Below are 14,106 nucleotides of genomic sequence, written 5' to 3'. Positions count from 1 at the left end.
AGAGAGACTGGGAAGAGGAGAGAGAGACAGGCAGAGAGGAGAGAGAGACTGGGAAGAGGAGAGAGAGAATGGGAAGAGGAGAGAGAGAGACAGGCAGAGAGGAGAGAGAGACAGGCAGAGAGGAGAGAGAGACAGGAAGAGAGGAGAGAGAGACAGGAAGAGAGGAGAGAGAGACAGATAGAGGGAGAGACGGAGAGAAAGAAAGAGAGACCGATGGAAGCAGGGAGATACAGAGAGGTGGGGGTCTAGTGTTAGGCTGGGGGGAGAGAGAGAGAGATGGAGGTAGAGGTGGAAGGAAGGAGGGAGAGATGAAGTAGCCCTTGTCTGTCCAGTAGCTTATATAAAGTCCATTATAGATCCTCTATCAGTTTCGACTCTCCCAGACCGGCCAACTAGTAAATGGACAGGACCAGGGAGGTATAAGCTGAGATTTGATATATGGTTGGGAGAGGGCACTGTGTGTGTGTGTGTGTGTTCGTTCACCCCGCACAATCAAATATAACACACATTCTTTCTTTCTCACACATTATTATCAACTTGCAGACACTCACCCCTCACCTACAGTACACTACAGTATACTGACAAGAGATTCAAATGTTCATGCCCTCACATACAAAGATACATGGCGCGCACGCACCCACCCACACACACTCTCCTTTCTGTGTGGGTAAATCCCAGCTCAGCTCAACAAAGGATCCTGTGGCTCTAACTGGCTATCCAGCAATCCTCATCCCTGGCCAGCATCAGAGCTCCCATCAGCTTTACTCCCTTGTTTACTTATCCGGCATATTTCATTGCTATTGTGTGTTTGCGTGTGTTTGTGTGTGTGTGTGTCCTTGCATGTGTGTGTGTGTGTCTGTGTGGCCCGCTGAATATGTGTTTGGGTGTCCAGTATGTTGTGTGGGCTTTTGTGTGACAAACTGTTTTGTGTGTGTGTGTGTGAGCGGGTGGCGTCCCTCCGTTCTTGGCGGTGTGAGGAGCTCGCTAACACACACACTAACTGTGGAGCCCCACTGAGACGTCCTGCTCAGAGCGGTGCTGGAGAGGGCTTAGCTCTGTCTGCTGCCTGTGGCAGGGAGACAGGGAGGCAGGGGGACAGGGAGGCAGGGAGGGAGGCAGGGAGGGAGGCAGGGAGGGAGACAGGGAGGGAGGGAGGCAGGGAGACAGGGAGACAGGGAGGCAGGGAGACAGGGAGACAGGGAGGGAGACAGGGAGGGAGGCAGGGAGGGAGGCAGGGAGACAGGGAGGCAGGGAGGCAGGGAGACAGGGAGGGAGCCAGGGAGGCAGGGAGCCAGGGAGGCAGGGAGCCAGGGAGGGAGGCAGGGAGGGAGACAGGGAGGCAGGGAGGGAGACAGGGAGGCAGGGAGACAGGGAGGGGGGGAGGGAGCCAGGGAGACAGGGAGCCAGGGAGGCAGGGAGACAGGCAGGGAGGGAGACAGGGAGGCAGGGAGACAGGGAGACAGGGAGGCAGGGAGGCAGGGAGGCAGGGAGACAGGGAGGCAGGGAGCCAGGGAGGGAGCCAGGGAGGCAGGGAGCCAGGGAGGCAGGGAGCCAGGGAGGGAGACAGGGAGGCAGGGAGGGAGACAGGGAGGCAGGGAGACAGGGAGGCAGGGAGACAGGGAGGGGGGGAGGGAGCCAGGGAGACAGGGAGCCAGGGAGGCAGGGAGACAGGGAGCCAGGGAGGCAGGGAGACAGGGAGGGAGGCAGGGAGACAGGCAGGGAGGCAGGGAGACAGGGAGGGAGGCAGGGAGACAGGGAGCGCCGCTGCTGCGGTTGTGTTTATTTTTACATTCGAATATTAATTTTCACATTCGAATTTCTGTTTTTAACCACTATTCGAATATATATTCGAATATAGAATATTCGTAGACAGCCCTAGTGTGTTTGTGGTGGGAAGTTGTCATTTTCCTGACAGCTTTATTGTCTTTTCTGTGACGGTTCAAATTAGCGGGTTGGTGGTATTGGGCATTTGAGCTATAACAGTGTATTTGTACAGTTTTCCGAGGGGAATTGTGTGTGTGTGTGTGTGTGTGTGCACGTGTGTGTGTGTGTGCACGTGTGCTAGTTTACACCCATGGGGGAATTCTCCATAATCATGCCTGCTTGACAGAGCCTGGGGATGTCTAGAGGTGGCTCCTCTCTCTCTCTCTCCCTCTCCATCACTCTCTCCCTCTCCATCCCTCTCTCTCCCTCTCCATCCCTCTCTCCATCCCTCTCTCCATCCCTCTCTCGTCCCCTCCCTACCTCTCTCTCTTTCTCCATATTTTTCTCTATCTGTTTCTATACAACGCTCTCACTCACACACACACACACAGGCACAAACACCTGCAGAAAAACTGGAGTTGACTCGACTAGGTTCTCCTGTGTACAGTCCTCTGGAGATCCACCATGGATTTTCAACCAGCTACACACACATACTGTAAACAAACACAATCACACACACACAATCACACGCACACAATCCCACAGTAGGGTCCTTGGGAAGCATTGGAGCTTTAATTGGAGCATACTGATAGCTGGTGGTGCTGTCCCTTCTGGTACTTTGGTGGAGTTACATTTACATTTACATTTTACATTTATTCATTTAGCAGACGCTCTTATCCAGAGCGACTTACAGTAAGTACAGGGACATTCCCCCGAGGCAAGTAGGGTGAAGTGCCTTGCCCAAGGACACAACGTCAGTCGGCATGACCGGGAATCGAACTGGCAACCTTCGGATTACTAGTCCGATTCCCTCACCGCTCAGCCACCTGACTCCCCCCAGTTACCTTGCGTCTGGTCCTGCTTTGGTACGCTGCATGCAAGCTTAGATGTCAGGCTTTGTTAAACTGTATTTCACTCAACAAATGTTTTACCTTGGGAGCGTCGGGGGAAGATTGAGTTGTTTCGGTGTAACATTTGTCAAAGTAGGATAATTGAGCGAGCACAGAAGGTCCTCTCTGGGACGTCAAAAGGACCCGAAACAGTAGAAGGACTTGTCAGTATCATGTGGACTGGAGATGTTGGGTTAGGCCAGACACTATTATGCTATTATGGAGTAATAGCTGCAGGAGGAGGGAATGTGCTGTGCAATTCCCCACCAGCTTGTATAACTCTGCTGAAATAGATCTATTAAATAAAAGATTGTTTTCCCTGTTCAGGGGATATGGCACATGATTGTTACATATTCAGAGCATCCATTTACACCAGAGACCCTGTGTGTGTATGTGTGTGTGTGTGTGTTGCATGCGCAAATGTGTCTTCTTGTCTACACAAGGATGGTTCTCTAAGGATTTTTTGTGTTCAAGTTTTTGTTGTCCCCTAAATGAGACCATTTAGTGGAGTGTATGTGTATGTGTGTGTGTGTGTGTGTGTGTACATAAATAACCCCCGTGTGTGTGACTTGCAGACCCAGAGGATGAAGACCTCAAGGTGAAGACACAGAGACCCAGATCAGCTGATCAGCCAGGTGTGTTTCAGGCTCAGACAGGTGAGTTTGTGCGTGTGCGTGTGTGTGTGTGCGTGCTTGTGCAGGCGTGTGTGCGTGGGTTTGTGTGTGTGTGTGTGTGAATATGCATATGCACCTGTTTCACCTCACACATGATCTGTAGGGACGATATTCTTGTTATGGGTCTAGTAAGGTCACACAGCTTGAACACAACCTTTCTCACACACACACACACCACACACACACACCACACACAAACACCACACACACACACCACACACCACACACCCACCACACACACACACACCACACACACACCACACACACACCACACACAGTCCCTTAAATATCCTTGCGAGGGGGAAAGCCCCACTGAGGGGGGAACCCCTGGCACTGCCTGTCCTCCCCTCCTCCTCCCCTCCTCCCTCCCCTCCATCTCTCCCCTCCTCCTCTCCTCCTCCCTCCCCTCCATCTCTCCCCTCCTCCTCCCCTCCTCCTCCCCTCCTCCTCCTCTCCTCCTCCACTCCGCCTCCCCTCCTCTTCCTCCTCCTCTTCCCCTCCTCTTCCCCTCCTCTTCCCCTCCTCTTCCCTCCTCCTCCCCTCCTCGTCCCCCAGGCAGCTGTGATGAGCTTAAGCCCTGACTCACTGCATGTAAATGAAGATGTAATGCGATTAAAGGACGTGCAATTAATTTGATTTGCCCGTTCGTCTTGTGATGACGCCCCCCCCCCATCCAAGGACACGCTCCTCATAAACACTGTATAACAGAGAGGGAGGGGGGAGAGGGGGGAGGAGGGGAGGTAGCTAATGCGAGGTAAAAAGGAGAGGAGAGGGAAGAGAGTACAGGGAGGGGAGGGGTGTGAAGGGAGAGGGAGAGGGGCAGAGAGGGGTGGGTAGAGGGGAGAGCGAGCGAGGGACGGGACAGCTAAAAGAAGAGAGAGATGGAGCAGGGTTGTGTAAACACCTCTCTCCTCTCCAAGGACACACACACTTCAGGAAGATGGTCTCTTCCCCCTGCAATCACTCACCAGTAATCTCCCTCATCTCCCTCACCCAGCGTCCATCCTCCCCTCTCTCCCCCCTGAACACACCCCTGACCCACGCCATCTTGGGTCCTGGGATGTTAATGACGTTACCTAGCCGTTCACATGGATTAAGTTCAGCCCTGGGCTCATGTCCTGGAGGATCACACATGTCACTTTCATGAATATTAACGTCTTCCTCACGAATATCCGCTTCATGCTTATGAATGTTATCTCCTTCCTCATGCATATAACCTCACGGCTCATGAATACCCGGTCTTTTTGTGCTCGTGGTGGCTTGCAGCCCCTGTGTGTGTTTAATCTTTATTAACAAGGACACAAAGCCCCTTTCGCTTCTTTCTTCTTGTGCTTTTTATTTCTTCCTCTCTGTTCTCTCTCTCCCTTTCGTCAGCTTGTTTTTTATTTTTCTTTCAACCCCCACCCTACTCCCACCTTACTCCTACGCCCTTTTGTTGTATTTGACTTCAATTCAGGAAGTTTGGTGTCCCTGAGATTGTAAAAATCTCCCAGCAGTGCATCTGAACACAGTCGCTTTGACTTTCTGTTCTACTCCTCTCTCTCTCCCACACTCTCTCTCTCCCACACTCTCTCTCTCCCACACTCTCTCTCTCCCACACTCTCTCTCTCTCGCACTCTCCCCCCCCTCTCTCTCCCCCCCCCCCCCCTCTCTCTCTCTCTCTCTCTCTCCTCCTCTCCCTCTCTCTCCTCCTCCTCTCCCTCTCTCTCTCCTCCTCCTTCCCTCTCTCTCTCTCCTCCTCTCTCTCTCTCTCTCTCTCTCCTCATCCTCTCTCTCCTCATCCTCTCCCTCTCTCTCTCTCTCCTCCTCCCTCCCTCTCTCTCTCTCTCTCTCTCTCTCTCTCTCTCTCTCTCTCTCTCTCTCTCTCTCTCTCTCTCTCTCCCTCCTCTCCCTCTCTCTCCTCCTCCTCTCCCCTCTCTCTCTCCTCCTCTCCAGGTGACCCAGCAGCGGAGGAGTGGTCTCAGTGGAGTGTGTGTTCGTTGACGTGTGGTCAGGGCTGGCAGGTGCGCACGCGTTCCTGTGTGTCGTCTCCGTACGGCACACTGTGCAGCGGCGCCCTGAGGGAGACGCGCATGTGCAACAACACAGCCACCTGCCCAGGTGAGCCTGGACTGATCGCAGGTAGGCCACACACACACACAGTGTCTCACACTCACACAGTGTCTCACACACACACACACACACACACACACATACATACATACAGTACACCCATGTAACCCAATAACTCACACACACAAACCTGCAAAAACCCAGCAACTCTCTCTCTCTCACACACACACACACATCCTCACGTAAACACACACACACGACACACTCTCGCTGGTTACTCACACATCCTTTTATAGACGTGTTGAATTAATAATTAAGTGTATAATAATAGAACCCCCCCTTTCCGACATCTTAAATAAGTGATATGCTGATGGAACTCTGTTTTCTACAGAAAATCAATTATTATTCATATATCAAGTGTGAGACTTCAGAAAAAAGCTCCACAAATACTCTGGTAACCAACACACCCACAAAACTCACTCTTAAAACCCCTGCATGGCCAAGGTTTGTCATTTAGCAATGGCAGGGCCAACATAGCAATGTCACTTTGTCATTTCAATTCACACTGGAAGGAGTGTGTGTGTGCGGGTGTGCGGTGTGACGACTGACTGTTTAAGTGTCAGCCAGTCTATCAGACTGGACACAACCCAAAGGTTTACCATGCACATCTTTCTCCCTCTCTCTGTCTCCATCTATCCTTTTTCACTCTCTCTTTCCTCTTCCTCGTTTTCTCACTCTCTCTCGCTCTCTCTCGCTCTCTCTTCTTGTCCTTTACGAGGAGTCGAGGACACACTCACAAGTCTTGAATTCTAGTATTTTATCTCCATGCCTTCCTATACATTATCTCTGTTCCCTGCTGTCACTAAGGTAACCTGGGAGTTGCTCTCCTCGAAACAGAATCAATTCCGGAACACCGTAAACACAATTCCAGGCCCGTATCAGCTTTTCCCCCGTCTGGGGGGTTCCAACACAACACATCTCATTCGCATTGTTCTTGTTCTAAGGCTGCATTGTGTTGTTGTGACAACTGTCACTCAACAGACCTCACCCTTACTCCTGCCAGTGTTACAGTAGGATGGATGCTACTCATCAGCATTGATTACCCTGTGTGTGTGTTGCGCGGGAGGTAGATTAATGCTCTCTAGTTAATAACAGCATCCCTAAACTGTCGAGTATCAGCCTGGTTTTGTCTGTAGCTTTCTGTTCCATCTGTCTGTGTGTGTGTGTTTGTTTTTTAGCATGTGTGGGGTGTATGAGTGTCTCAAATCCACTCTAGAGCATGTTTTTTTGTGTTGACACTTCGCTTCCTCCCACCCCACCCCAAAATAAAAACAAGAAACATTTCCCTTCTGTGTCGGTGCATATGCTAATCTTGTTTTTATGCTAATGCTCCAGCACGATTTGTATGTCTAAGTGGCTCATTTTCCTTTCAGCAGTTGATATAAATATCCTCAGTCTCTCGTCTGATGTTGTATCGGTTGCTGTGCTGTGTTTTAGATTTGATTTCCTTCTCTCTCCTTTCCTTCTCTCTCCTTCTCTCTCCTTTCCACACCTAGTGTCATACTAGGTGTGTGGGTGTGTATCTACTGTACTTTACTGTATACGGGTGTGTGTGGATTAAAGGCTATATGGTAGATAATTTGTTGGAGCTGTTTAAAGTAAATTCCTTGTGTGGTTTATCCGAGTTCCTCAATAATCTCAAACACGGACAGAGACCAAAACAGCCATATCCACAGTCAACAGCCAGGACACTGTACTCCATGTAAGCTGAAGGCAGCGAGAACAGGGCGTGCTTTCGCAATTTGATGAGTGGTCTGTGTGTGTATGTCAGAGTGCTTTCAAGATTTTGTGAGTTTGCATGTGTTTGCGTGTGTGAGAGAGAGTGAGAGAGCAGTTGGGTCTTATCCCAAAAAAAGAGACATGACAGAAAACCAATGAGCTGAAAAGTGCTTTTTTTCCACCTTTTTTCCGGAAGGACAACTCCTAAATTCAGGTGGTATAGCTGATCAATTTTGAATAACGGTGGATCTCCTGATAAAAGACACTGGGCAGTAATTGCTCAGACAAGTTATAGGTTTTGAAGAGGAGCCAAGTTGAGACGCACTCTAAAACGCCTCCATCCAGCTCCACAGATCTGTGATCTGATCTGTGTCAGGTAGCAGAGGGAGGAGCCTCCATCCAGCTCCACAGATCTGTGATCTGATCTGTGATCTGATCTGTGATCTGATCTGTGATCTGATCTGTGATCTGATCTGTGATCTGATCTGTGATCTGTGATCTGATCTGTGATCTGATCTGTGATCTGATCTGTGTCAGGTAGCTGAGGGAGGAGCCTCCATCCAGCTCCACAGATCTGTGATCTGATCTGTGTCAGGTAGCTGAGGGAGGAGCCTCCATCCAGCTCCACAGATCTGTGATCTGATCTGTGTCAGGTAGCTGAGGGAGGAGCCTCCATCCAGCTCCACAGATCTGTGATCTGATCTGTGATCTGATCTGTGATCTGATCTGTGATCTGATCTGTGATCTGATCTGTGATCTGATCTGTGTCAGGTAGCTGAGGGAGGAGCCTCCATCCAGCTCCACAGATCTGTGATCTGATCTGTGTCAGGTAGCTGAGGGAGGAGCCTCCATCCAGCTCCACAGATCTGTTATCTGATCTGTGTCAGGTAGCTGAGGGAGGAGCCTCCATCCAGCTCCACAGATCTGTGATCTGATCTGTGATCTGATCTGTGTCAGGTAGCTGAGGGAGGAGCCTCCATCCAGCTCCACAGATCTGTGATCTGATCTGTGATCTGATCTGTGTCAGGTAGCTGAGGGAGGAGCCTCCATCCAGCTCCACAGATCTGTGATCTGATCTGTGATCTGATCTGTGATCTGATCTGTGTCAGGTAGCTGAGGGAGGAGCCTCCATCCAGCTCCACAGATCTGTGATCTGATCTGTGTCAGGTAGCTGAGGGAGGAGCCTCCATCCAGCTCCACAGATCTGTGATCTGATCTGTGTCAGGTAGCTGAGGGAGGAGCCTCCATCCAGCTCCACAGATCTGTGATCTGATCTGTGATCTGATCTGTGATCTGATCTGTGTCAGGTAGCTGAGGGAGGAGCCTCCATCCAGCTCCACAGATCTGTGATCTGATCTGTGATCTGATCTGTGTCAGGTAGCTGAGGGAGGAGATGTGCAGGGTTAAGCCTTGTGTGAATCACAAGGAAGCTTGCTGATGCATATTTTCAGAAGCCAGGGACTGTTAGACCACAGGCATGCACACGACCACAAACTGCTGAATTAAACGCTGTCCACCCAACCTTAGAGGTTAGTCAGGGAGTCAGGTGGCTGAGCGGTTAGGGAAGCGGGCTAGTAATCTGAAGGTTGCCGGTTCGATTCCCCGGCTGTGCAAAATGACGTTGTGTCCTTGGGCAAGGCACTTCACCCTACTTGCCTCAGGGAGAATGTCCCTGTACTTACTGTAAGTCGCTCTGGATAAGAGCGTCTGCTAAATGACTAAATGTAAATGTAGTCACAATGTTATTAGTGTGTGGGTGTCTGTCTTGAGTTACTATAGCTCACAGAAACGCAAGCAAAAGGATTCCATTTGAGTCCCCCTGTGCAGATGGAATTTTAATAATAGAATCTCCTTGGAAGAAAACTTATTATCTGGATATGAAACACACCCAGTCATAGAAATAACGAGATCTTAGCTTTTATGTTATGTTATTCTGAATAGCACCATGAAAGGTCTGAGCTATCATTTATTAAAAACGAAAAATGACGTTTTATGAGGCGAGTTGTGGTTTATCTAAAGCCTCAAATAAAAGGAAATCCAAAATTACCATTAAAACCTTAATCGACTAAAGCAATAAGAATGTTTTTGTTGTTGTATAGCACATAGCACTGTAGCTAGGAAAGTCTCCTTTCCTTCAAACCGTGTCGACTTGACTGAGACGAGTGCAGCAGGGACACTCAGACATGAACACAACCCCAGGGATACAATAAGCGGCCAGGCTTGGGCGCAGAACAGGGACGTGAATACGAAACCTAACAAGACACAGGTGACAACGCTTCTCACTAATGAACCGAAAACCCGACAGGTGACAGCAGTCAGCTAATCACGACAAAGACCAAACCGAAATACGCGATCAACAAGCCACGGGAGCATGTGAACAACGTGAACATGAGCCTGAACACTGAGGCGGCGGGGTGTAACAGGCTGGTTACACACTGTGTGTGTGTGTGATCTCACGTGTGTGTGTGTTGTTCTGTGTTTATTCGCCGTCTCATCCCACATGTTGGTGTGTAACCTCGTCTCACTTCGGCTTTGACGTGACCTTTGACCCCTCTGTCTCTCCTTTCCCTGTTGACTCACGACCTCTAGGCTTGTTTGCATAAAAACTGTTGTTTCCTCGTGTCTGTTCTAGTTTGGCGCTCTTCCTGTTCCCTCCCTCCCCCCCCCTCCTGTCGTTCTCTCGTTCCGCCCCTCCTCTCCCTCCCTCCTCTCGTTCTCTCCCTCCTCCCTCCCCCCTACTCTCGTTCTCTCCCTCCCCCCCTCCTCTCGTTCTCTCCCTCCCTCCTCTCGTTCCCCCCTCCTCTCGTTCCCTCCCCCCTCCTCTCGTTCCCTCCCTCCCCCCCTCCTCTCGTTCCCCCCCTCCTCTCGTTCCCTCCCCCCCTCCTCTCGTTCTCTCTCCCCCCCTCCTCTTGTTCTCTCCCTCCCTCCCTCCCTCCCCCCCCCCTCCCTCTCCCCCTCTCCCCTCCCTCTGCATGTTCTAACACAGACACACTGACCACCCATGGTAATTCAGTTCTCTGTGCGCTATATCTTTTATCTGTTTTGTTTTTTAAACTGGATTTGCGGCTATTACGCAACGACTCATCAGAAGGGGTAGATTCTCATTCTCACCCACAGGTGGGGCCAAAAAACTAGTTTCTCCTCTGGCTCTCAATTAGTAGGACGGCCAACACTTGCATGGGCTCTCATAAATATAGGCTTCCATGATTGCTGCACTTGATTGATGTTTGGGAACACTGTGTGTGTGTGCGTGCGTGTGCGTGTGTTCATCTGTAGAGCACTACAGCCTCCAACACTGACTAATGCACGTGTATGGTTCCAAGTGTACACTGTCTTTCTGTTTCTGCATCCACCTCTAGGCGCTTTCTCTCTCTCTTCCATCTCTACGTCTTCCATCTGTCTCTCTCTCAATCTCTGTTCAACCCTCATTCATCCATCACCCCACATCTTGGCTCCAACACTCCAACATGCTCCAAAGCTTAAGGCTTTGGCTTATTGTTCCTCACCTCACACAGGTAGACAGACATTCTTTCTTGTCTTTAGGAGACACTGTTGTTTAGTCTCACAATGTTTTTGATTGTGGATATTGATCCTCCCTGTTTGCCAGTGTTGATGGAGTCTGGAGTGTGGGCTTTAAAACAAGTGATTCTGAACTCTTTCTTGGACTGTCGGTTGGTTTGCATGGGGAGGCAGATGGGTTTTTCTTCCTTTTGTTTTCTCTCTCTCACACTCTCTTTCACACTGTCTCTCTCTCATTTTGTCTTCTTCTATCTGTCTCTCTCTGTCTCTCGCTCTGTCTTTTGCTCTCTGGCCTCTGTTCCAGCTCTTCTGAGCTTCTCTCCACAGAGAGTTGACTAATTAATTATTCATCTGCATGTTTTATTTAGATGGCAACCTCACATAGCACAGTGCCAGCAAAGCCTCTCTCCCACTCTGTTTCATTCACTCAATCTCCCTTTTAACATCCCTCCAAATCTCTCTCCAAATATCTCCCTTTCAGCATTTCCTTCAAAATCTCCATCAGAATCAGCCTCTTTTCCCATAACTGTCCTCAAACACTTGCTAACTTTCCACATCTCCTTCACTCTCCCTCCCTACCTCCCTACCTCGCTCTCCCTCACTCTCTTTCTCTCCCTCACCCTCCCTCACTCTCTCCCTCCCTCACCCTCTCTCTCTCCCTAACCCTCCTTCCCTAACCCTCTCTCTCTCCCTCACCGTCTCTCCCTCACCCTCCTTCCCTCACCCTCTCTCTCCCTCTCACCCTCTCTCCCTCACCGTCTCTCCCTCACCCTCCTTCCCTCACCCTCTCTCTCCCTCTCACCCTCCCTCCCTCACCCTCCTTCCCTCACCCTCTCTCTCTCTCCCTCACCCTCCTTCACTCTCTGAACCTCCTCGTCTCTTCGTCCTGCTCCGTGATGTCCTCCTGGCTCCTCTCAGGTCCTGTGTGACTGTCTCATCTGTCGTCCACGTCACTGCCTCCTTCACTGCATCCGTCACTGCCTCCGTCACTGCCTCCTTCACTGCCTCCTTCACTGCCTCCTTCACTGCCTCCTTCACTGCCTCCTTCACTGCCTCCGTCACTGCCTCCGTCACTGTCTCCTTCACTGCCTCCGTCACTGCCTCCGCTCTCAGTCTGCTCCTGAACTCCCCCCTCACGATCCGGCTCCACTACTCTGGAGCCTCCATGTTCACATGACCGTCCATTCACTCTGTCCTGTTTTCCCCCTCTCATTCTCTCTCTCTGTGTGTGTGCGTGCGTGCATAAGTGCACGCAAGTAATGGGCCGTGCGTGTGTGAGTTGTGTGAGTGTCGAGGCTGCACGCAGCTGTGTTTGAACTGGCCGAGCAGTCTTCCACACGTCCCATAAATCAGCAGTGAAACCCACCTCAGGCCCAGGCAGCACAGGACCAGGAGACAGACGCCTCGGAATCCACCGCAGCCAAGAGAGCTCAGCTTTTCACCGGTCTCTCCCTCTCATGTCTTCACAACATCATAAATCACTCTCTCTCTCTCTCCCTCCCTCCCTTGCTCCAGACACCAGTCGAAACCGCTGTTACATGCACGTTGCTGATTGTTGTTCTGTTGAAAGAGAAGAATAGAAAACAATATGCAGGGCAACACTTGAGGTCATATGAGCTGCCTCTAGCCACAATGCCTGTGCTGTGTAGTTTCCCTTCAGTATTGTCTAGCTGTAGAAGCTGTTACACACTTGAGACTTGGTGTGGAGGATGTTGGGCTTCCTCAGGGTAAGTGGTGTTGTGGACTTTGACTTTGAACTTGTTTGGTCCCATGACCTTCAACCGCCCTTTTACAACATCCTTACAACTCAACCGTATACATTTACATTTACATTTACATTTAGTCATTTAGCAGATGCTCTTATCCAGAGCGACTTACAGTAAGTACAGGGACATTCCCCCGAGGCAAGTAGGGTGAAGTGCCTTGCCCAAGGACACAACGTCAGTTGGCATGACCGGGAATCGAACTGGCAACCTTCGGATTACTAGCCCGATTCCCTCACCGCTCAGCCACCTGACTCCCTATACTGTGTACTGTATACTGTGACTTCCTAAATGTATTTAATAACCTATACTGGTAACACTGAATGCCATGTAACTACACAGCAATGTACCTTGAGTGTTCCACTGTGGGTAATGCCGTTGTAGTCACATGGTAGTTCATGAAACTCGAATGTTAAAGTTGTACGGAAATGTTTCGAAACTCACTCTTGTGATGCTCCAGCCTCCTTCATTCTGTCCACAAACGCGTGTCCTTCATGTTGGATAATATTCATGATCAGCTGTGTTGCTTGTCCATTCCTAACCTAACCTGCTCTCTCACATCCAGCATTCCTCACCCTGGCTAAGCATTCTAAACATAGATATATATAAAGACTAGATGTCTTACGGTGGAGTCTAGAACGTCTGTACATGGCGGCCATCTTGCTACAGTCAACTCGCTCACCCATAACATTGTGTTGATGCTACATGTGCTTTTTAAATGACCATAACTTGCTCAATTTTCAACCGATTTTGAAACGGTTTGGTTTGTTATCAACGTCAGAGATGTCGTCATGCCACTGCATACTTCTATTCTATAAAAAAAACATAATTATTCATAAGTATGCAGTGGCATACCAACATCTCTGACGTTGATAAAAACCAAACCGTTTCAAAATCGGTTGAAAATTGAGCAAGTTATGGTCATTTAAAAAGTACATGTAGCATCAACACAATGTTATGGGTGAGCGAGTTGACTGTAGCAAGATGGCCGCCAAGTGCGGACATTCTAGACTCCGCCGTAAGACATCTAGTCTTTATATATATCTATGATTCTAACAACACAACAGGTGCGGAAGCACCACTGTCCAGACGACCGACTTCCTGCTTTGACACGATTGGACGGTGGTGCCCTGGTCACCTTTCCGACTCATAACCCCGCCCTCCGCCTCTGTCTTTGTCTCTCTCTCTCTCTCTCATTCTTCATCTCCCATTGGCTGCATGTGCCGCCCGTCGGTGTCTCAGCGCATGGGCTGTGGGAGGAGTGGTCGTCATGGAGCCTGTGTTCTGTGACGTGTGGGCGGGGCTCCAGGACTCGGAGCAGGAAGTGTGTGAGCGGAGGCGGGGCCGAGGCCTGCGGGGCCCCTGAGAGCCAGAGCAAGCTGTGCAACATAGCAGTGTGTCCTGGTTAGTAACATCTCCATTCTCTCCATACCCCTCCACCTCTCCAACCCTCCCTCTCTTTCTCTCTCTCTTTCTCTCTCTGTCCACCTCGATCACTCTGTCTGT

The 14,106-nt window shown here is 50.3% G+C and overlaps 1 protein-coding gene across 1 annotated transcript in view; it reads left to right on the top strand.

Moving 5' to 3' along the window:
* adgrb2 (adhesion G protein-coupled receptor B2) overlaps positions 1-14,106 on the top strand; it is a 114,023-nt gene that overhangs the window by 27,026 nt on the left and 72,891 nt on the right. Inside the window, 3 exon segments of the mRNA XM_067256320.1 lie at positions 3,389-3,469; positions 5,423-5,608; positions 13,843-14,004. Of these exon segments, the coding sequence (XP_067112421.1) occupies positions 3,389-3,469; positions 5,423-5,608; positions 13,843-14,004 (429 nt within the window).

The sequence above is a fragment of the Osmerus mordax genome, chromosome 18 (genome assembly GCF_038355195.1).
Source record: "Osmerus mordax isolate fOsmMor3 chromosome 18, fOsmMor3.pri, whole genome shotgun sequence".
Lineage (NCBI taxonomy): Eukaryota > Metazoa > Chordata > Actinopteri > Osmeriformes > Osmeridae > Osmerus > Osmerus mordax.
Note: the sequence above shows the minus strand (reverse complement) of the source record. Positions and strands in the feature narration are given on the sequence as shown.